The sequence below is a fragment of the Pelmatolapia mariae genome, linkage group LG20 (genome assembly GCF_036321145.2).
Source record: "Pelmatolapia mariae isolate MD_Pm_ZW linkage group LG20, Pm_UMD_F_2, whole genome shotgun sequence".
Lineage (NCBI taxonomy): Eukaryota > Metazoa > Chordata > Actinopteri > Cichliformes > Cichlidae > Pelmatolapia > Pelmatolapia mariae.
Window position 1 is genome coordinate 35,665,276 of NC_086244.1, and position 23,118 is coordinate 35,688,393.

A 23,118-nucleotide genomic window follows, 5' to 3' on the forward strand; every position below is an offset into this window, starting at 1 on the left:
GTGTACTGTGAAAAAAAAATTGCAGTGCGTAAAATGGTGTCAGTGACATGTTGCTGGCCCATGCGTCAATGTGTTGTAATTGTATCCAGTAGAGCAGAACACATGCATTCAACACACATGCACACGCAATCTGGTTGATGTCAAGGGTTCCAGGTCAGGACGTCAAATGAAAAGCAGTGATGACAACAAATGTAGACAAAGAGCAACCCGCTGTTTGTGTGACCTTTCAATAAATCTACTTACACAGAAGGTAAACAAACTACCAACACTTTTACTAACAATATGAGATTGTTGTTCAGTTCACCACATTTTAAAACCATGTGTAGGTGTGAGCTAGTGTTTGTCATCATGCGTTTGTGTTTCAGGGTCACACGGAGGGTGGGATGTTCACAATGGATAGTTTCCAGCCCTCCCTGTGTACGAGCCCCCAAGGAACAGACGCACAACAAACTCAAAATGCAAACTCAAGACACAGGAAGAGCGCACACACGCTGGCATTCCCATGGCACATACACAGACACTCAGATAAAAGCTGATACAAAGTGTAAAATCAGATCTTAGGGGTTCTGTAATGTGTGTGTGTGTGTGTGTGTGTGAGTGTATGGAGTGCATGTGTGTTCATGCACACATCCTGAAGTTCAACTGCAATCTGTAAACAATGTTTCTGGCTGAGTGAAGAAAAACAAGAAGCACAGGGTGAAATGTTCAGGAGAGAGTAAGAGTGTGTGTGTGTTTGTGTGTGCGTGTGTGTGTCTGACAGAACAAGAGAGAGAGAAAGCGAGCAGTGAACTGCAGATGTCTGGCTCTCACAGCAAACAGCTTCTGCAGGAAACTAAGACATACAGTATCTGTGCAAATGGTGCAGATATTGTCAGCTCCTGAGCAAAAAGCCTCCTTTAACTTGCACTTCTTAATAAGGGAAACGCTGATTGCGATGCAGGACTCCGCTAATAGCAGGATATCACTGCGCAATATTGCTCCAGAACACATCGACGTGCCGGGCCACTTATTTTCCTCTAATTAACAACCTGACAATGAAATTCGTCGCATTGGTTACACTTACCAATGTGGTTATTTTCTGACACTGCCACCCAACAATTAAATTAGCGCCTGCCCATCACAGCTTAAAGTGGAGCGTTGACTGCGTCCCGATTTAAAATAACTTGCTGCTGTGTTAATGAGACCGAGCGAGCAGCGCGGCCTTTCACTGCCGCTGAATAGCCACGTTTGCCGTCAACATGCGACCAACACGGAGAGCTCATTTAAAGTGACATTAGCCAATTCTGCATGCTAATTACTTTCAAAATATGACATGGAGCTGAGGAAGGGTGGGCTTTCAGCATCCCTCTGCACTGCCACGCTGAGTGATAAGGGCTTCGATAAGCTGCTTGAAACTATTAATTAGCTGCAATGGATTCTTACAGTCAATGGGGTTTTGTTTATCCTGCTAATGTCACTCCTTCGATTTCATTTTGGAGACTGAGCAGAATAGAAATGTGTTTTGTTTGCTCTTTTACTGCCTGATTTTTAAATCTCCTACTTCATCGTAAAGAATGGGGAAAATAATAAGCAAATTCAAGCCTGCATAGTTTGGATGAATTTTAACGCGTGACTTCTGGAGCAAAACAAAGAAAGCTGCCACAACTGTGTTAAGTTGTATTGCTACATGTGCCAAAGAGTGCATTTAAAAAAAGAAAAAACAAAACACTGGATGAACATATGGCATGAATACTTTTTTATTTAATGCTTTCCTTTACTATTTATTTTCCAACAATCAGAGCAGCCATCAGAGATCGAAACCTCTAAATCAGACATGACTTTCAGGGATGCTTGCTGACAAGCTTTCAGATCACAGCCAAAGATAGCTCAGTGTGATGTACATCCACATCAAAGAACTGCTGATCCTCACAAGGTCCAAGGTCCCTGACTAACCTGCATCAACAATCGGTGAGGTTTGCTCCAACAGCTGGGGGACATATCAAAGAATGCCAGCATCACTAACTGTGTCAACAATTACTCTGTGTCATAGGAAATCAAAAGAAAATAGCGCCGCGCTTTACCGCTTCAGCCCACTCATCTCTCGCCTCTCTGGCTAATATTTTTGTTTTTCTCTCTTTGGACGGCTGCTTCTAGCCCATCTTGGTCGATCGATACTGGGAAGCCGAGGTGAGTCGAGGCGGGTCTGTGTGGGAAGGCTGTCAATGATGAATGGTTAGATGTGGGGGTTTTAGGATATTCGGCTAATTCTAATGTCTTTCACCTGTGTTTATCAAAAAATATATTCTGCTTGCTCGTTGCTCACATAAGCATCTATTGAGTCCTACTGACATGATGGGTCAGGGTGGGCCGAAGCGAGGCTACAGAGTTCAGCTGTGCAGTTTGAGATGTCTGTGTACTTTTAAAGGGCAACAAACTTTCCGCAGATAAAGTCAAGGCTGCTTGCTTTCCCCAGCAGCCTCAACAACAGCGAGCTAACAAGCTGCGCCCTGTTAAAAGCCGGACATGACAACTCTTCTGTTAAATTATAATCCTAGAGAGGCAACTTTACAGTGTACCTTTGATATCTTGATGTGAGACTTTCTCAGCCGGCAGCCCCGCCCTGGCTAAAAGATGAGGTAGATACTTTGCCTCTGTTGTGTAAAATCTGTGATGTGAAAAGATTTAATTAAGATAGGCCGAGGAGTCATAATTAATTCTGCCTCTCTCTGAGTCAGGCTTACTGTCAAGAACACAGGGAAAGGCTCCCAGAATAAATTACAGGAGGGTCGTGTGTGTGTGTGTGTGTGTGTGTCTGAGGGGGTAATGGGTGTGGAGCCCTTGGTTACTGTACTGTTCTCGCAGAGCTGAAAAGCAGTTGTGTCAGTTCTGGGTAGTGTTCTCAAAGTCTAAGTGAGCCCGCCGGCACTTTTTTTTTTAACAAGCGTCCCACCGTCTTAGATCAAATCACGTTTCAGCCCAGGAGTTTATTTTGACTGTCAGTGAGGAGCATTCTCTGGAGAGAGCTGTCAGTGACAAATGTGAAGTGGAAGATTCACAGCGAATGGGCTCTTTCCAGGCAGGCGGTGCTGAACACGGCTGCAGTCACAGGAGACCTCTGAACTGTCTGCGGCTCGCCTCTCCCATTACACCTCCTTTATAGTGATGGTCTGGCCTATTTTGAATCTTGTTTCGTCCTTGTTCAGCTACCTAAGCTTATAATAGGAGGAAACGAAGGGTACATCTCCAGGGAAACACTTCCATTTTTTTTTCATTCTGACACACAGTCTATTTTGTTCAAGTGGCATAACTTAAAAAAAACCTTCATAAGTCTTAACAGAGAACATATAATATTACCAGTGTCTCCTTTGCATGTCCTTAACAAGCAGATGAGCATTTTCTGTGTTTTCTCTGCATGTGGTTACTAACAGCTGGGGGGCAAGAGCCTCATTCGTCAAGAATTTCTCTCATTCAATCCCAATTTCCAAAGTCCAGTATTAATCCCTCAAGCTGCAAATTCTATGAGCTTTTTAGCTTTGGCCAAACACGCAACAACTGTCTTATTATCAGGAGACGACAGGCAATAATGAGTATGGCCAGAGCCGAGCAACTGCTGCTTTGAGTTTTCAAAGAAAGAGCCTAATTAAAGGCTGCTTTGTGACTTTTGTCACTTTTTTTGACTGGTGATTATAGGCCATTCTTTGGGGAGGACTCATCAGCTATTTGCGGGTGGCGCACGCCATAAATATCACGTAAGAGCTTTGCTTATGTTGTGCCGAACTCGCATTTTTTTCCCCCCAGTAAGCTCCCAAGATTCTCTCGCTCTAATTTGCAGAACAAATTCCTTTACTTTCTGCAGAATCTCCTCTCGCTAATAAGGTCGTCTCATAAACGGCTTTTCAGAGACAAACTAGGCTGTTTAAAAATGCAGGCTCCTTGGTATCTTTTCTGTGATTTCCTGTAATTAAGTACTGGAGAGAGCGGCGGAGTGAGCGTCCTTGGCATCGAGGACAAGTTCAGTAGAACAAGCTTTGTTCCTTTGGCAGAGCTATATTAGCCCTCTGCTGGTTTGCAGCATCTTCTAAATCACCCCTCCACTGCTACTAAAACCATACGTCTCCAAAAAGTGGCCTACTGCTGTATTTGGGCCAACTCTAATTGTCTCGCTAATCTCTTCAGCGTTAAATGACCCAGAGAAACTGGGTCCCACAGGGCAGGCTTACTCTGCTGATTGGAGACTTTGCTTTTTGTTTTGCTTGGCATATTAAAACAGCATAGGCTGCTGATGGAAAGCCTACAGAACTATTGGAAATGTAATTAAGGGCTAGCAGCAGCTTTTAAACGGTTGACTAGTGCAGAAACAAACTGTGCCCTTCAGACAGCAAAAACTTTAATACATGGGAAATGAGTGGCCCGATCGATAAGGAGGGCGTTATTTCTTTTGTACGGGAAAATTCAATGGAGGACAGAAATGGGCTGTTTCGGTGCCTGCATACTATTTCTCATTTTCCCAGCGGAGAGCCAAATTTTATGGCAATATTTGCTTGAAAAGCAGACAAATAGAGTCCTCTCTGTAAGATATAATCATTTGTCAAGTCAATTTCATCTGTCATTAAAACAAAAACAAATAGCTGCTGTAAGCTGTGCCGACTGCAATTGAATCTCCAGTGTTTTGTGATGATGCACAAAAGATGAATAAAAAAGAAAGAAAACTATACAGCGCATGTACTCCTCAGGTGCTGAGGTGAGGCAGAGTTGAGAAATGCTTCAATCAAGCACAATTATTTGTTGAAACCATTTTGGACTGACAGTGAGCACCCTATTGTCCCTACAATAGGCTGTTCACAACTACATTCATCACAAACCACCTCTTATTTGACGCATTTTTTTTTTAAGCTGACATCTTTCACAAACTGCTTTTCCAAACAAGCCGGCCTATGGGGCGAGTGATTGAGCAATTATCAGAAACAGATTCAGCAAACCCATACTGTGGCCTTTTGTCCCCGGCATCAGCCAGCCTTGGGATCATTAGAAACATTTTCTCTTCGTGTTTTCTCTCTTCAAAACCTCCGGCTTTGTAGCCTGCACACAAGCGGGATGATACAACACCTTCAGAACTAGTAGGAGTCCATCCCTGGCTATCTGTCAGTGTAGCAAAACCCCCCCCAAAAAACATCAAAGTCTATCAAACACTATCTCACTGTGCTGCCTCTGATAAATATTCATGATAGAAGCTTGAAAACCAGCTGTTTTTCTCCAATTAAAGCGTGCCGAGATCTACTGTTTTGGAACTAAATTGTTGCTTTTTTTAATTAATGGCTCATGTTACTGCACTAGGAACAACTGAAAAATATTGTACTCATTCCAGAGATGTGCTGGATGAGAACATATGGATAACAAGGTGAGGAAATGGTGCGGCACAGAGCTTCCGTTACTCACGGCAAAGGGAGGGGTACATCCTATTAGACCTTATCAGAAAGATGTGAATGGCGCTTTGGTAACAGGTATTGAACGTCAGCCCAAGTGGCCATGCAGAGCAGATCAAATCAAGTCATCAAAAGATCCTCCTTACATCAAAGCACAGAGCAGGCCTGGCCACGTGCCTGCCATACCAACAGTGCAGAGACAAAAAGCGGGGCAGCCAAAACTGGCAAAGCGGCACAGACGGCTGCCCACTTCAAAGGCAGGGATCTGCTGTCTGCGGTCATTATTCGCAGACACCCCCCAGAAACCCAGCGGTCAATGAAGGCGAGCGGCGAGAAACCACTGAGGACTTACCATCAACAGTCGGTGCGAAGTGAAGTGGGTTGTCTGAAAAAGATAAAAGAGAAAGAGAAATAGGTTTTTAGTTTTGGGGAGATTCAGCGACTTCCCAGGAGTAAAGGCCAAGTAATTGAGTTGCTACAAAAAAAAGAAGAGACAGGGCTTGGCGTTTTCATCTAACACATTCTAATGCAATGACTGGGTCCTACAGGAATCCAGCTGAGCTAATCGACACAAGTACATTTCAGTGATAGCGCTATCATCATTGTCATTCATTACATCTATGGTCTATCTGATCCCAAACCCCGCTCCATGACTTTTGATATTAGAGCACATGAGAATTGAGAAGACAGACATCTGTTATTGTTTCAGATTCAAAAGTATGAGACAAGATGTGAAGTTACACAATACTGATGTCATAGTATACCTCGGACCCCCACCAGCCCTCATGCAGCTATATGCATAATAAATCAGAATGTTTTCCCTTAATTCATCAAATGACATCATACCGTTGTCCTGGTCAAAACCCAGCAGACCATGACATAAGGCTCATCGTTTCATGGGAACCATAAAACAAGACCTGCGGTGTCAAATGACTGAGTGTGGAAAATCACTCACAGGGGGGAAAAAACCCTCAGGTAACCTGATTCCTTTGCAAATGAGTGTAAACTTGACCAGGCCGTTTGCACTGATTACAAACCCTTATATATAATGAAGATTGATGGAGGTTGGTTCCACATTACTTGACAGGAAAAACAGGGGCTATTGTTAAAAACTGAAACACGGCTAAAACTTACAATTGTTATTATATTGTTGCTTAATCTCATGATTATTTTTCAATTACATGATCAATTTGTTTAGGAACCAAAATAAAAAAGGAGTGAAAAAAGCAATTTCCCAAAGCCTTAGGAGATGTTCAGTCTGCAAGCCCAAAATGTGTAATTTCCAATGTTAAACAGCCAATTTCCTGATTTTAGAGGCTATAACCAGGAAAAAAAAAAGTTTGCTTGCAAAACAATGGCCTATTCATGCTGGGGTAGATTAATTTTCTGTGGATTGACTAACTGATTAAACATCTGATCATTTAAGTGGTGAACGGAGGACAATCAAGTATACAGGCAGCACACACATATGGTACAAGTGAAGTAAACACACGTCTGGCAGAGTTATACTATGTCAATTAAAAATAACACAGGATCAGTCCTGAGCTACGCGTGCACACGTGTACAGAAGGAGGCAGACATGCTCTTTCTTAAAACAATTATTAAATCTAATAATAATAAGTAAAGTAGCACAATCAGCTGCCTATTCATTGAGACCCTCATCCTGTGGAGCACATTCAAATCCACCGTCTTGGACAGCAGCTGTTCTGTTCTCCGCCTGCCGCAGGTTCTAGGTGGTGTGTGCCCAGATTTCATCACTACAACCACTAAACTAGAGACATCGTGGATGGCCAGACAGGAAGGAGTGGAGCTAGTTAGTCTGCAGCAACTCAACTTCCAAAATATGATAGAGGGAGATTGTTCATTAGTAAATTCACCACGAATGGCGTCTTATTTTCAGACTTATGAAAGGATAAAAGTAAAAAATAACCAGAAAGTGTCAACAAAACATGTATTTAGCTAAGCGGAGAGCCCGAGTAAAGTGTGCGCACCAGAAACACTACAGGTCATTACCACCATTACTACCGATCTTTGCCTTGAAAAACTTCGTGTTTTCCTCGAAGAGCATTATGATACACTGGTCAAAGACTGGCCAAGTACTGGCGGTCCAAGCACGACCCAATTGAACCACCATCTGCACTCCAGCAGTCAACTCAACTGTCTGACTCACTAAGCAAAGCCCCAGTGAGTTGTCAGAGCTGCCTGCGCTGAACAAACACAGCAACACACACGGCTGTGCAACCACCCAGCCATGTCTCCAATGCCTCTGCACTGTGAAGGATAATGAGGAAGATAAAACACATCACATCAATTACCCTGCTAACACATTTTTCCGGGGCCCACGTCAACCGATGCGCCGAAGCCTTTTCTCAGGACTTCTGCGATCCACGTCGGCATCCCGAGACACAGCTGAGTTTTAAATTTAGGCTCACTTAAAATTGCTTGTCAACAGCCGGGGCTTCAGGGGAGAATGTGAAAGTGTGTGTGTGTGTGTGTGTGTGTGTGTGTGTGTGTGTGCCAGCGAGCGAGCGAGAGAAAAAATGAGGAGAGGGAAGAGGAGAGGCGAGGTTGGTGCTAGAGGTGAATAATGAAGTGTCTGGTGAAGCTGTTTCCTAGTCAGTCATGACAGTAGCTGATTTCTATCTGAGGGGATTTCAAGAAAACACATGAAACGGGGGGAGCAGAAATTGGCACGAGGATGATACAGAAGAAGAAGTTGTGCTAAGAGCCGTACAGGTGCACAGACGCAGACTCTGCTTCCTGTCTTGCATTTGTATGCACGTCTAAACGAGAAGAAACAAACACACACCAATAAAAGCGCATTACCGCACACGGAGAATAAGAGAAAGCACGACAGAGAAGGTGTAGCACAAAGCCAGCCGTGATGCTGGGGGAAAGCTAAACGATTTCTTCACATTTCCATAGCGAAAGCACAAGATAAGGTCTCTCCATAAACATATCAGCCATCTTCATCTCCCTTCGCTCTCGCAAAGCCTGCGTGAGTTCCCGTGCCTGTGTGAATGTCACAACACGGCCATCATTCACCCTATATCTTCAGCAAATCAATATGTGTCTGACTGTGACATTTAGCAATGTGCAGAAGAGGTGTGTGTCTACATCTTTGCATGTGTGTCACCTTCCCCTTTGCTTTGGCTGATGTATAGTCATACCGAATGATGAAGTGAGTGTGTGTCCGCGTTGGCGGGGGGGGGGGGGGGAAGCATTTGGGAGGGGCGAGGGCTACAAATTGTGTGCGTATGTGCGAACATGCTTCACCCCATATGGCGACAACAGAAATTGCGAATCTGAGGTTACATGACTCCTCTAACACCCTTCCTCCAATCACATACACACATACACACACACGTCACTACTACCAGCACTATCACAATCCCATCCAGCTGTCCTTGTGGCCACATGGCGAGGGCTCTCGGCAGCATAATAGAGACTCTTTCAGCTCATCAATTTCTCCAGTGCACATTTCTTTTCACTCGGTCATCTGAGAGGTGAAGATTGGCTTGCTTTAACTGAGTTTGTATTAAATCTAATAGAATCTGTCTGGCTTAAATTGATTTGGGAACACGACGAGGTTAGAAATGAACTATCCCCATCCCGGTAACTGACACCCGTGAGTTAGAGGAGGACCGAGCGGCAAAGATGACAGAAAGACAATCTTTGACAAATGCGAGGAGGAGCATCCTCGACCGAGGTCTTTGCTTTGTATATGTGAGAACATTCGCCAGCCTGATAACAGAGAGAAGAGAAATCCAGCAGAAACAGGTGGAATCACAACCGTAGGCCAGAGAGAATTAAAAAAGCCTTTCTCCTCAAAATGTTTCTCAAATACCACTTTAAATCGCATTTGGCGGTATTAAAATTACTATTACAGTTGCACTTCTTGAACGCGTTTGCTTACTTATTATAATTTGCAGGTGATTATGAGGAGCAAGTCATGCATAAATATTGGCCCACTTTGTAAAGTTGAATAAATTTCACCTTTAGCACGGTTTAAGCAGGCGGGGCACTCGCAAATAGAAATGTGCAAGTCTCTGAGAGAGCGAGCAGAATGAATAAGTCTGCGTTAACAAACTGAAGCGGGGAAAACCTGCCCGTGTGTTACCGGTGGTGCAAAAAAAAAAAAAAAGGTGGCAGGTGAACGTCTATTTCGGTCATGTCGCGAAGGTAACTGCAGGCGCCTGCTACTATTGGATCTGATAATCAGCCCCTATCTGTCATGGGCTGGGCTGAGCATCGGGTCAATATTTTCTAGGCAATATTTGAAATGTGTCTCGAGAATTGAGCATCAAAAAGTGTCAAGTGGCATCAGATGCTCTGATTCTTGTGAGGTCTTTTATCTGAGACGAAACCCTGAGAGAGGAGGGGACGAGAAATCTGGCAATCTGTTCCTATTCTTCAAATTATTGTATCGAGAGGAGGAAAACAAGGTGATTTTTTGTAGATAAACTCATTACCGCATGGCACTATTATTGGAAACCCACAGTTAACTCGCTTTTCACACAATGCCCACCATCAAAACTGCCACCACTTACTAATGCCCTACAAATTGTATGCTTTGGGCTTTTAATGAGTTGCTTTTATTTCAGTGGATTAAGAGAAGAGAATTTTACATTGTGAGGAGATGACGGCGGTCAGAGTTTTCTGGGCCAAAAGATACTTTAAAAAAAAAATCCACCAAAGACATTTAATCGCCATTTAATACTTCACTGCGCAGTTCAAAGTAAATGCCAAGGCTTTGGAGGGGAGATAGGAGCAGTCTTAGAAGCCGGCAGATACCGAATCAAGCAAAGGGGGGTCGGCGGGGGGGCTGTGACTTTAGCTGTCTTGATGTCCCTACTTCAAGTGCAGATAAGGCTGTCATGAGAGTTAAAGGTAATTTTGAAGGGGGCATTTCAACAAGGACATTTAATGCAAAAATGAGGTAGTATGTGGAATAATACTAAAAATAAATAAGTAAATCATTCCTTCCGAGCTCAATTCTGTAGCAAAGCACTTATGGCAACAAGTCTACTGCCAAACAGTGACCCGTACATTACAGTGGAAAGCAGTACAGTGCAGACAGTTGAGTTGTGTGCTTCAGATTAACAAACGTACAATTATTGAGGAAGAGGAGCACGGCAAAGCCCAGCGTCGACGTGGCCAGCAGGATCAGACAGATGTTGCAGGGGATCATGAAGTAGCGCACCACCAGCGACACTTTGTGCTGGTACCTGCGGTCCCGCTCCTGCGGCGGCGGTGAGGGATAGTGGCACCCGCTCATGCTCCACTCCAATGACCCGCGCCCCTCCAGCGTAGAGGAGACGACGGGACGAGGAGCTCGGCGAGGGGTGCCCAAAGACCCGTTGGAAAAAATGATGGCGGTGGGTTAGGGGTGACAGGTGGTGAAGATAAACTGAAATTTAATGCAAAAAAAACAAAAAAACAACAACAACAAAATAGATGGTGGCTGTTTCAGCTGTGGTTCCAGCTGTGCACCGTGGCAGAGACCCCGTGACTGTTTCTGTCAGAGAATTGCAGCAGGAAGCTTTCAGCGGTTTCCAAGCAGCACATTTTTAGAGGTAATAACATCCATTTGGGGAAGAGGACAGACTGAAGGGACGGGGACGTTGGACTCCTACAGCCCCCCACCCGTCCACACGACCTCCATTCTCCAGTGCCCGTTGGAACAAAAAACAAACTAATGGGATTCTAATGTGGAAGTATGCTTGTGTGTGTTCTCGAGTGATTTATACTTACAGAGCAAACATGTGTGTGGATTTAAGTGGGTGGTGATTAATGTAGCTGAATATGTGTGTTTAGTGCGCTTGTGGGGTGTACAACCTAAACCAGGAATCTGTGCTTTTGGATTGTCAGATATCCAAAGGGGAAAAACTTCCAGAGCAGACAGACAATAAATCCACAGAAGGAATTTTTTCTTTGCTGTGACCCTGATTGATAATTAGCAAAGGAGGAGTGCTCCTCTCTTCTTCTTCTTCTCTTGTCAAACGCTTTTACAACGAATGCCGACGCCTGGCGCTCACCGAAAACATCATCACAAGTATTTCCCTAAGAGGTGATGGCTGCAGATCTCATTAAGTTTCCTTGTGGCTGTTGCATGCTGGAATATCGGAGCATAAGTGCTCTTATCAGCGATGATCAGCTCCACTGCTCTTCAAACTTCACACAACTTTTTTTTGTATCCACAGGACAGCTTGTTTGCCTGGTTATGGTGCGGTCCACCGCACACCAAACCCATCCAAATCTGACATCATCACCGGAGCACCTTGCATCTTCCGCCGCGTGATTTGGAGGATGGTTAGAAGGCAGCTGGCTGCCTCTCACTCAACCATATGGAGATGGTCTGTGTTTTCTCTCCCCCGCTTGTCCTGCGTGACTGCCGCTCCTCGCTGGTTCAATACCCTTTTATTCCAATCTAGTCGCATGGAGGGGGGAGAGCAGCTGCCCCCACCTTTAAACCTTCTGGAGAGCTGGGGCCAAAAGCAGGTCAAAAGAAGTGGCTGAGAGGAGGGGAAAAAGTTAGAGAGGCGAACGATCGCGATCGCCTGCTCAACCTGTCAGTCCACAGCTGTTTGCTTCCTAAGCAGCTACAGAAAATCCAGCGACGCTATGAATGAAAAACCTCAGAGAGAGAAAAGGAGAAAAAACCTCTGTGTGGTTGGGAATGAAGCGAGGCGCTTGAGGCGGGGATTTGCTGGGCATTATTTCCTTGTGTCAGAAGCCCGTGAAAGAAATTCCAGCCAAATAATGAGAGGATAAGGCTCTCGCTGACCCTTGTAAGAATTAGGCTGATTTGGCTTCTGCAGTTTTACCTTTCAGAAAAATAACTTGTCCAGCATTGTCTCTCATTCTCGTGTTTGCTGTCTCTCTTTTATACGCTTGCCCAAGCATCCAGTCCCCTTTTTCACTGGGATATCTCAGTCCAGAGGCGCTCCGAGAGTCCTGGCCAGAAGGCTGTGGCTCCAGCTTCTCCTGCGTGCGTATCCAACATTCACTGGCAGCCAAAACAACAAATTAGGCTCCGGGTATTCATAGCGTGCTTAATCCCCAGGCAGCAGGTAGTGGTCCCGGTGTCAGTGCACTCAGTCAGCCAACTGAGGCACGCAGGAGAGAGTCAATGAGAGAAGTCAGCAGACAGACAGCGCGAGAGAGAAGTACACGGGAGGGAGGAGGAGTGTTGGCCACGGGAAAAGCAGCTCCTGACACTTCTGTCCACCTTTCCTTTTTTTTTTTCTTGTGGATGAAACTGCAGCGACATGTCGCTGGTTTTCCAAACAGTGTCCTCCTGAGCACGCCTCTCTCAGCCCTCAGTCAGCGGAACGGATGAGCACATAATAAGTGAGCGAGAGAGATGGTGTGAGAAAGAGAGAGAGAGGGGGGGAGAGATAGACGTGGGGGGGAGGGGGGGGAGAGTAGATGAGGGGCTGTCTTTAACAAAGGCAAGAAGGGAGGAGGGCTCCTAGTTGGTTGAAGGAAAAGAAAATGAGCAAGAATAAAAGCTTCGGGGAGTAGTACTCGAGTCCTGTCAAAGCGGGGGAGTGAGGTGGGGGGGCAGCAACAGTGTAGCAGCAAAACAAAAGAGGGCCACAGTCTTGGGAGATGTCAACCAACTCCTCCATTTGTTTATAGCGTAATCAAAAGAAAGTCTCTTCCACAAGAGCTGGAGAATTTCCACAAAGATTTAATGAGGCAAACTGAGAGAAAATAGGCCCGCGGAGGGAGGAGGGAGCAAAACTTAAACACATTAAAGTCAATCATGTATTAACACTCTCCAAACAGCCTAACCCACTTGTCACCAATATGCACAACTAGCGCAGATATAAGCCCGGGAAAAAACTCCACATCGATTTAACGCTAACTATATGCAATTAATTAAGCTTCCCACTTGGATCTTTTTTCCCCTGACTTTCATGATAACAAGGAAAGGGTTTCTTTAAAAAGAAAGTAAGAAATGAATATGATCTGAGGCTATTCTATTTCACAGAAGGTCATTTTTGCTCTTTTAAACTGCAACGTACAACTGTGTGTTTTTTTTAAATGCTATAATGAGTTCAGACTGGATGGGTGGTTATCCTGTGTTTTAGCAAGACCCTGCATCAATATCTACTTTGAAGTAACTCAACAGCAGCAGGCGGCAGATGCAAGGCGGTGTCTATCATCAATTATTTATGGGGCTTTTTTTCACTCTCTCTATCTGTGTCTCCATCTCCATCTTTGCCGTTCGCTCCACACCCCACCGCCACCACCTCACCGCTTTACACAAGGGTGCACAGGCACATACACACTGATGGTGCATGTGGAGCAGCACAATTCCCTCTTCTGTCTGACAGAAACTAACACATACATATAGTAAAAAAGCTCCTTCTGTCTTTCTGCCTCTGTCTGTTTTTAGTCTACAAACTTACACAACTCACACACACACACAGCGCGCGCATGGGGTTGGTGATCTTGCTTCCCCCGCAAAGTCGGTTTTATATTTTTGGCCAGTTTGCTCTTTCTCAGGTTTAAGCCGAGCTTTTTGAGGGGAGGCTCTAATACGAGGGGAGCTGGATTTTTAAAAAATTGCCTGCTGAGGGTCAAAAGTTCAACCCCCCTCCAACCTCACCCTCTCCTGAATCCATCATCAACAAGCAACGCCACCCACCTAGAAGCACCCCACCATGTCTCTGTCTATTTCCAGACACGATACCCCAGCGAGTCCATATCAGCTCTCATATAGCATTACAAAAACTGATTGATGGACTGAGTGAAAAGAAAGAGGCAACAGCTGCTTTCTAATTTTCTGACAATCTTTTGTCTCGGTTTACACCTTCATTTATAACTTTGTCTTTATCGTAGGAGCCTTGGGAATTGCAGCAAGTGCTTAAAAAAAAAAAAACCTCTTACAATACAAGCATGGGAACCTGACAACATCACAAGACTTTTGATCATGAGTAAAATGCCAAATTCTCCCAGCAGAGGGCACTAAGAAGTCAGCCTAGCGCCTTGCTCTAATGCCACGACCCAAATAAAATCTTCCATTGACATCAAAGCTCAGCTGCTTTGATCCATTTTTAATGCCACAAGTATCGCACAAGGTTAACATCTCTCTCTGAAGGCTTTGAAATGGCAATTTCCATTAAGGAGCCGAAGGAGCTGCTCTCTTGCTTAATGGTCTGGCAGAAGTAAAAGTTGATATCTGTGCGGATATGCACATGTGTGTGAATTATCTTTATGCAGAGGGTGAAAGATTTGTCATGTTCAATAACTGATTGACAGTTACGCTTACATCAAGGTGTGTGTGTGTGTGCTTACTGAGTTTTTGCACGTGGGTCTGAGCAGCTCAGCCCGCATCCCGGTCTTCTTGCTGGTTGGTGCTCATGTAATTGATCTAAGTGAAAATAGTTGTGGCCCTCTCAGAATGACAATTTTTCCCACAAAGGCCAAAAAGAAATCTCAATTGAAGAGAGACAAGAAAAGAGACTATTTCTTTTGAGATTTACTTACAAGCATCAAAGTGAAAAAGGCTAAATTTCTCGTCTTTTTTGCATCATCTTTGTTTCTCATACACGCTACACTGAAGCCGCACAGCCACGGGGTTAAGGCTCACAGCATAAATGGTAATATTTTTGCACCTCTGCAGACATTCTCAAACTGTGGGGCGAAGAGCCGCTGCAGATGCAGTGTGGAAACCCAGGTGAAAAATAGACACGATGGCGTCTCGTGATGCTCTTATTTTTTATTTTTAATAACGGTTAATAATTGATAATAGCAGAGGCGTAAGGAAAGAACTTTTTCGGTTTCTGAAGTGCAGCTGGCCTGAAAAACTTTGAGTACCACTAGGTTAAACTATCACTATGGGCTAAGTGCTTTGAAAGAAGAAGTGGGAGGTGTTAGTGTGTTTAACCAATTCTCTAAAGGATGATCACAAAGCTCAGGGAATGAATCAAATGGGCCAGACAAACCACCAAGAGCATCAGGCTACAATGCTAGGTGCGTGTCCTCCAGCACCTCTTGTCTCCCCTCCTCACCTGAAGTGCCGCCTTCAAGCAAGGATTTAGATTTTTATGCATCTCTTCCCTTTCTGATCGCATCTCATAAACTCTAACTGTATGTAATTTGTTAGGAGCAGGTAAAGAAGCGACTGACATACCACGATTGGTCTGAAGCAGAACAAAACGCAGCCGTCATGTGAAGAATTAAAGGACCGAACATCGAATCTGCATCGCCGACACTTCTGCTGTTGCACAGGCTTACAGAAAGCAATTTGTCAAAGGCGGTACAGGTGACTAAGCACCGAGTCGAGCCAGAAAATGCAGTTTTGTTAGAAATGAATTGACTCCAAAGTGAATGCAAAAAACAAAGTCATTTAAACTATTTTGATGGCATTAGAGGCTTATTTTCCGTGCTCTCTGCCTGACTCGGGTGAAAATAGTTTCCAGAGCTCACTCACACACAACTATCCCGGATCATGAAATACGTATGAGGTCTTCAGCTGAATCTTTCATCAAATGATGTGTTTGGGGAAAACTTTGTGTAAATTTCTAACACTAAACACATCAGCAACAGTTTTGTTTGGTAGGCTGTGTAGAAAAAAAAGAAAAAAAAACCCCATCTCTGTTGATGAATACATCAACATCCCATTAGAGTGAGATTCTGACCGTTTTTCAAAGCAGGAGCTATCAAAAGTGAAGCTGCTGCACTCACTAATGGCATCAGAGATCATCCTTTCCTGCTGTCCATTGTAAATAAGCATGTTAATGATGTTGATGAAAAGAAAGTCTGTTAAAAATTATAAGGGATTTTTTTTTTAAATTGGCTGCGTCCACTGGCCCACTCAACTATTTGTGTGTGTCTCATTTCGAGTATAATTTACTGCATTATTTGTCATTTTGTGTTTCATTATGCTTTGGTGCATATGTGTTTATGGACAATTAGAATCTGCAGTAATGGGGAGTTATTTCAGCCAATGGCATCGCAGAGCTCAATCAGGAGTTATTGACAGCCATTTCCCATTACGTACTGTATTTATGTGCTCCTTCAGCGCTGCATTAAATCACTGGAGTGGCACTTCACATAAATGCATCTAATTCGGCTATAAACTATGTGTTCAAAGCCACAAATGTTGCTTAGGTTATTAGGTGGACATTAAAGGGCAGTGTCGAATTCTTCATGTGCATCGAGCCGCGCGGCTGGAGCTGATGGACAGAAGCCCAGTTTCCTTACCCAGTGGGCGACAGCGGAGGGATGCTAGCAGGTGGGCCGATTGTCTTGCTACGGTATTAACTCCAATCATCATAAGTCAGACTTCACTGCACCGCCCAACAGTATTGCAGATTTCCCTGTCATCAAGCCTCCAAGCTGAACGGCGCTCATTCAGCAATGAGGAGGCCAGGGCCCCTCACAGCTGTGCACAGCTAATGGCATTAACCTCCGCTAAACAGGGGATCAAGAAAAAGAGTTGGAGGTAAAAGGACAGATGATGATGGGAGATGAAAACAAGATGGTTAAGTCACCAGTGTGATGATGACAACCTAAACTCAACACTACTTCCAATGAATGTATTAAATGTATTATCGTGTAGTACGTGATTCACAGTAAAGGGAAAAAGAAGCACTAATTAGAGACTGTATATAAAAGATGCATGTAGGCTCTGGAACATCACCCAGTGATTTGTTTAGTCCCGATTGGAAAGCCTCTAGTTTAGCTACCCCGTGGTTTTCTCAAAATTATTCATTTTTTTCCCTTTTTTTTTATTATCGCTTTACACAAATCATGGTCACAAATTATTCCTTTTTTTAATCCAAAAGTCAACACATTTGAAAAAGAGAGTTGAGTGCAAAGTTATTAACTTGGTTAGCACGATGCATAAATACACTGTACAGCTGCTGTATGTGTGCACAGGCACAGATAGCTGCAAATAAGTGTTAGATAACACACAAATTTTCAAAATTATTATTATTAGTGCTTGCTCATAGCGGGTCATATGACTGTTGGGTTTTTCTCTGTATGTATTATTATTGTCTACCTTACAATATAAAGGACAGATGATGAGGTGACTTGAGGCGACTGTTGTTGTGTTTTGGCACTATATAAATTAAATTGAACTGAACTAAACTGAAATTGAAAGTTTGTCGGTAACAGCTAAATTTCAAGTTTCTACCAGAAAAGGTTGTACTTGTTTGCGTGTGCTTGGCCAGCATAGAGTTAAATTATTTTCATATTGGGGTGCCACTGGGTTGAATGTTCAATTGTATAGTCTTAATAGCTAGAACAAAAAAGGGCAGCTGGTGAAACGTCTCCATAAACCTGAAGAAGTCCAGTTCTGTTCTTTTTAAGCTTTTAAGGCTAACATGACCCAGATGACTGAGAGGCTACACAGACTTAAGTGTATAATTATTTTTCAAGCTTTCTGAGGCTTCTGTTCATCATTTTTAATCACATTTCTTCTGGATTATATTGACATTTATCATCCTCCATTTAACAAGATGACTAAAACAGACATGTATGTGATCTGACTCTTGTCTGTTGACTCTAATAGCTTGTGCGAAATCTGTTACAAATGCGGTTTGACATCACTCCACGAGTAAACAATTTTTTAGTCGCGCTGAAAATTTTTCAGATAATGAATTTGCTGCTGTGTCAAAGTGAAAATTCTGTTTTTATGACAGCTCTATTTCTGAGTCAGTGGATGATGGTACTACTGTCCAGCACTGATGTAAGCGTGAATGAGAGCATTCCCACACCAGGTGGGCTCCACACACTGTGAGTCACAGTGTGACACATCGGCCTGCGTTCGGTGTCAACTTGGACACACTTTGACGCTGACTGAAGTGAAAACAACCCACAGCTAATTTTCACAAATCCACTGATCACAGCACTCGGGTCATCTTAAAATCTAGCGTTTATGTTCCTTTGAGCCATTTCTCGATCGTAAGCCTGTGATCTGTTCACATTTTTTAGTCCACAAGCCGTTCTTCCAGCTAAGGCTGTTTAGCCAACCACAGAGGAGTCGCCAGCCAAAATGATCCACCTGTCCACACTCAACACTTCTGGGCACATTAGCCTCTTCCTCCCACTCCATCCCATGCTGCCATGACCTGCTTTTCAGCCTACGCTGAGGCAGCTCTTAGCCTGGGGCCCTAACCAGGACCTGTCCACAGCTGGACAATGAGTTCCCTAGTTCATACGATGAGAATGAAAATTTCCGCCTCAGGGATCATCTGGAGCCAGAAGACGCCGATTCTCTCCTGAATGTTGATGTTCTCAAGGCTACTGCTCGCTGACCCTCTCCTTTCCTTTCCAACAGTCCTCTATATAAAGAGGAACTCATTCACGGGGAAGTAAGTTGTTATTAGCCAGCTCTGATTTTCTAGCCAGCCCCTTGTGCACATCAACACCCACAACAACAATGATTACAGGATGTAATATCCTCCCCGCTTCACTGCCTTGCCCTGTTTACTCAGGTCTTCAGCACCAACATTTTTCCCTTAATGGCCATGTAGGAAATTATTCCAATGGACGGGCACAGACAGGGAAATAATGAGAGAGAATTACATGGCAAAAAAGACGAGTGACATAAAAAAAAATGTGGGAAGAGGAGAGGGCGAGAGACAGAGAGAGAGCAAAAGAGAGAGAGAGATCGCAACCTGGGAGCTCTTGGCTGCTGCAAGCAGAGTTAGCGGAGAGTGACACTTCTCCATGTGGCTGGCATATGGAGCCAATTGTGGCAGCAGCACTGGATGGCTAGGAGCAGGGAATCAGAGAAGGAGTGGCTGGCTCTGACAGCCTTTACACAGGAAAGGCAAGGCTGATGCAGCTAAAGGATGATACAGATGTCAGTCTCAGGCCAAGTCAGCCATCTGTCATGGGGAACCAGCCAAGTCACACCGGCCTGGTCAGGCGCAGAAAGTAGCGGGAGACTCGTGATGATAAGTCATTATGAGCTGAGAGCTGTCCTTTCAACATGGCTTATATCCAGTAGTACTTTGCACTGGTGTAGACAGAGGACAGTTAGGCAGTGCGGTCAGTATAGACATAAAAGATCTTTTGAAGCATTGTCTGAAAAGCTTCAGATTCTTAAGAGTTGTTTACTTAGTGTCTGATTGGATATTTCTGGATCTGAATACACTCTTCAAAGGTTTCCAACGTGCACAAACACGCCTTCGCTTTAGCCCGCACAGTGCTAATTTGCATCGATTTTACAATGTAGCCGCCTCTGAAATTCGCTTTCACACAGACACATAAATGCATGCATGCACGTCTCTAACGACTCTCAAGTATTGTACTGGCACAGATTGAAAATGCACAGACACCCAGCCATCTGCAGAGGTGAGGCAACATACAGGAGGTAGCGAAATAATGCATGGAGAAGTATGTGGGAGACTTTATTATCTCCGCTGAGAAGGTTCGCGGTGATGTTAAAAAGTCCAAAATTCAAGAAAGTGCAGTTTCAAAAGCTTGCATGCTAAGGCCACAGGGATATGTTTCTGCCCACAGAAAGTGAAAGCTACTTCAGGATTTCTTGCAAATAAAAAAGGTTTCGGTTAATGAGCAGCACGTCTGAAGCAGAACATTATGCACATTGACTTGAAGTAGGAATATTCTATTTTAGATTTCAGCTCCATCAAACGCCTTATGTTCTTCTGTGCTGTGAATCCCTCGTGTTCTACATCAATAATCCTGCCTTTTATGAACAAATAATTACCGTTGCCTTCACCTCTGTTTATATATAGCGCGACATTTCGCCATACAGCTCGGTGACATATACATATTGTAAACAAGCAGATCTACCTGATTGGCTTTCTGGCATCCGAGCTGACAGTGACAAGCTATTATACAGCGGGACCTTTTCATTTGCATATATACTTATGAACTCACTCCCTTCCTCCTCTTTTTTTTCCCTTTCGTTTTCTCTCCTCTCAGCTCGTCACTGGCGGCTGGCTGCTCGTCGAGCAGAATCTTCTCAGAGAGAGGGCAGAGAGGGAATGTTAATTGGCGAGCAATACCCTCTTGTTGAGACGCAGTCCATAAATGAACAACTATAAATTATTTATATGCCTAATCAGACAGCATGTGCTCAACTTATTCTCTCAAACAAGACAGCTTCTGTGCTAGTCCACTTTCTTTTTTCCCCCCTTCCTGGTAAATAATTCTAGTTTCTTTTGATAAGAGTGCAGTCACACGAGGCTGTGTGCTAGAAGAAGAAGCCTAATGAAAATATGGTGCCGCAATGATGAAATAGCTGTTTTCTGGCTGCAATCACGGTCAGGAAAATGAATGACCCGCTTAGCACCAGGTATTAAAATGCATCCTGTGTTTGGAAGGTTTTATACTGGTAGACGAAAAACAAATGCAGCCCAGGTGTAAATGCGCATAAGGGACACTAAGTATTAGCAACCCTGGGATAATGAAATGAGACTAATCCATTTGGAATGGATAGTCTGTACATTCAGCTGGGACATACACAGAAACTCAGCGATCAATCTGTCCATCAATTACTCTTCCCCTACAGGAAGAAAAAAAATTGGATAATTGATGAAAACATAATTGTACATGACCTCTTCAAACCCCCCTCCGGGAATTAAAACATAATATGTTGGTGGTTTTTAATTATTGTATTTTACATGATATATTCAAAAATTTGCCATCCTGCATCAACTGTTTGTAGAGGAATTCCTGAATTTGTTTAACATCTATGAGGTTCTGACTGGACTGTTGAGGGCAACAAATTTGCAACACACAGCAACAGACTTACAATTTTCTCAGATTTCTCACAGTTAATCGCCATATTATCGCAAACTTATTTATCACTGTCTTGATGCACCAGTTGCGTTGAAGATGGTCACAGACACTGCCCCCATCTTTAAAGTAATCACTTCAAAGGCAACAAAATTGCAATTTCACTGCATACAGTGGCAATAATTTTTGCCGTGTCGCAGTCTCCAGCCAGTTTCCCCAAGTGGGAGTATAACATTAAGTAATGTGAGTTCAGTTTGTCCACTTAACCTTTAATTTGGTGATTAATTTCATGTTATGGACTTAACAATGTATCTGAAAACATAACCTGGGGCTGTGGATATTACGATAGCAATTTTCGCTGCTTTCTAACCTTAGAAATTAATGAACGTTAGGACATTACGGCCCTATTTTATGCTGCTAATTTGTTGTACAGACCTTAATAGAGGTTTCTTTCAGTTGTTCCCTTTTTCACAAAAGGCTGCCATGGCAGATGACTACACATGTGATTTGGCAAGTTTTCATAGCAGACACCTTTCCTGACACAACCCCCAAGGATGTGGATCACCTCTTGGTCTCACAATATTAGGCAAATGGGTAACCAGTACACTATGGAGCCACTGTTATCCACAGTGTTCAGACTAAATTTTAATTTAACAAAGCAGATGTTACAAATATACTTATATTTCTTAAAGCTGTGTTTGAAGACTCTTCAAAAGGCTTTAAAGTTGTGAATGTGAGCCTAGTTAAGCAAGACCATATGTGGAAACAACGTGGATGCCAGCCATTATGGTTGCCACTGTGGTCCGCCTTGTGTCGGTGCAGCAAAGGCAAAACAGGTTCTCCTGTTCTTGAACGGTCTGCATTACTATATCCCGAGTTTCTGGGACTGTAAGGTCAGTGCTTTCATAGATTTTGCATCATTTTGAAGCAAACCCACGCCAGGAAAGGGGGCCATTACTGGATGGAGAGAGGAGAGCGCAACCAATAAAGAACCATCACTGGACTCTTCAGATGTCTGCAAGAGCACAATATGTCCTGCTACAGCCCGGCCGTCTGTCAAACACAAGGCTTTAGCTTCATCGGTTCCAACATTACAGTGCTTTGAGAGTCTCAAGCACACATGCACTCATACAAGATAGGCACAATGTCTTGGCATTCACACACTTGACAGAGAAAAATTCACAGACAGACACATTTCTTCCTTCAAATGCCACAAGGTGCTGGAGGGTTAAATTAAATGGACTGCTAAAAATTTGCAACAAGAAAGAACACTAGAGTGGAAACAGGTTGCTTCAATGGATGTTTTAAAAAGTGCATCTACCAAAAAACCAGACATTTCACACTGAGATTTCTGAAAGAGCCAGTTTGAAGGATTTGCTTCTGTTTCATGACCTCTCCTTCACGCGTTGAGGCGCAACCTGTCTAGACTGCCATTTTCTGGAAGCCCCAAACTTCTGCTTTAACAAATATCTTGTTTGCCAAAGTGTCCTTGAGCATGACTGTAATTTGTATCCAGTTCCTGAGTGCTGTCCTGTTGCAGAGCCTGATCTCTGACCTCTATCTATGATGGGACAGGAGCAAAGAGAATTTCTACACAACGATCAATAAAGTACCATTCGTTCTGATGCTGGGTCACAGGAGAAACACCTCAATCCTCCCTTCTGATAAGCTTCAATTTTAGCTTGTAAGTAGTGTCGACAAAGGTGGAGGTTCAAAGCTAAATCCTCACAGAACAAAGCATTTTTAAGCTTTCACATTAATTCAAGCAGTATGCTTGTTTGTCTGTATTCTGGGCTCTAATGTTTGGACAGAGGGCCTGAAAATATAGATATGCAGAGAAGCATTACAGCTGAGCAGACGGGAGAGAGGTCAAGCAGTCTACAGATGGTATGTTTTAGAGCCAAACCTGAAGATTCACTTATTCAGAGTGTTCATTCAGTCCTTTTTTTCATGTCAAAAGATACACCATCACACCCTGCGG

General features: G+C 43.7%; 1 protein-coding gene across 8 annotated transcripts in view; it reads right to left on the reverse strand.

Moving 5' to 3' along the window:
- agrn (agrin) overlaps positions 1-23,118 on the reverse strand; it is a 259,292-nt gene that overhangs the window by 152,799 nt on the left and 83,375 nt on the right. For 7 of the 8 annotated variants that reach the window (XM_063465477.1, XM_063465483.1, XM_063465481.1 and 4 more), the window contains one exon: positions 5,755-5,787. In XM_063465477.1, the coding sequence (XP_063321547.1) occupies positions 5,755-5,787 (33 nt within the window). Of the gene's footprint in view, positions 1-5,754; positions 5,788-10,514; positions 12,718-23,118 lie in introns of those variants that run through there. The other variant, XM_063465482.1, reaches the window with a different exon arrangement.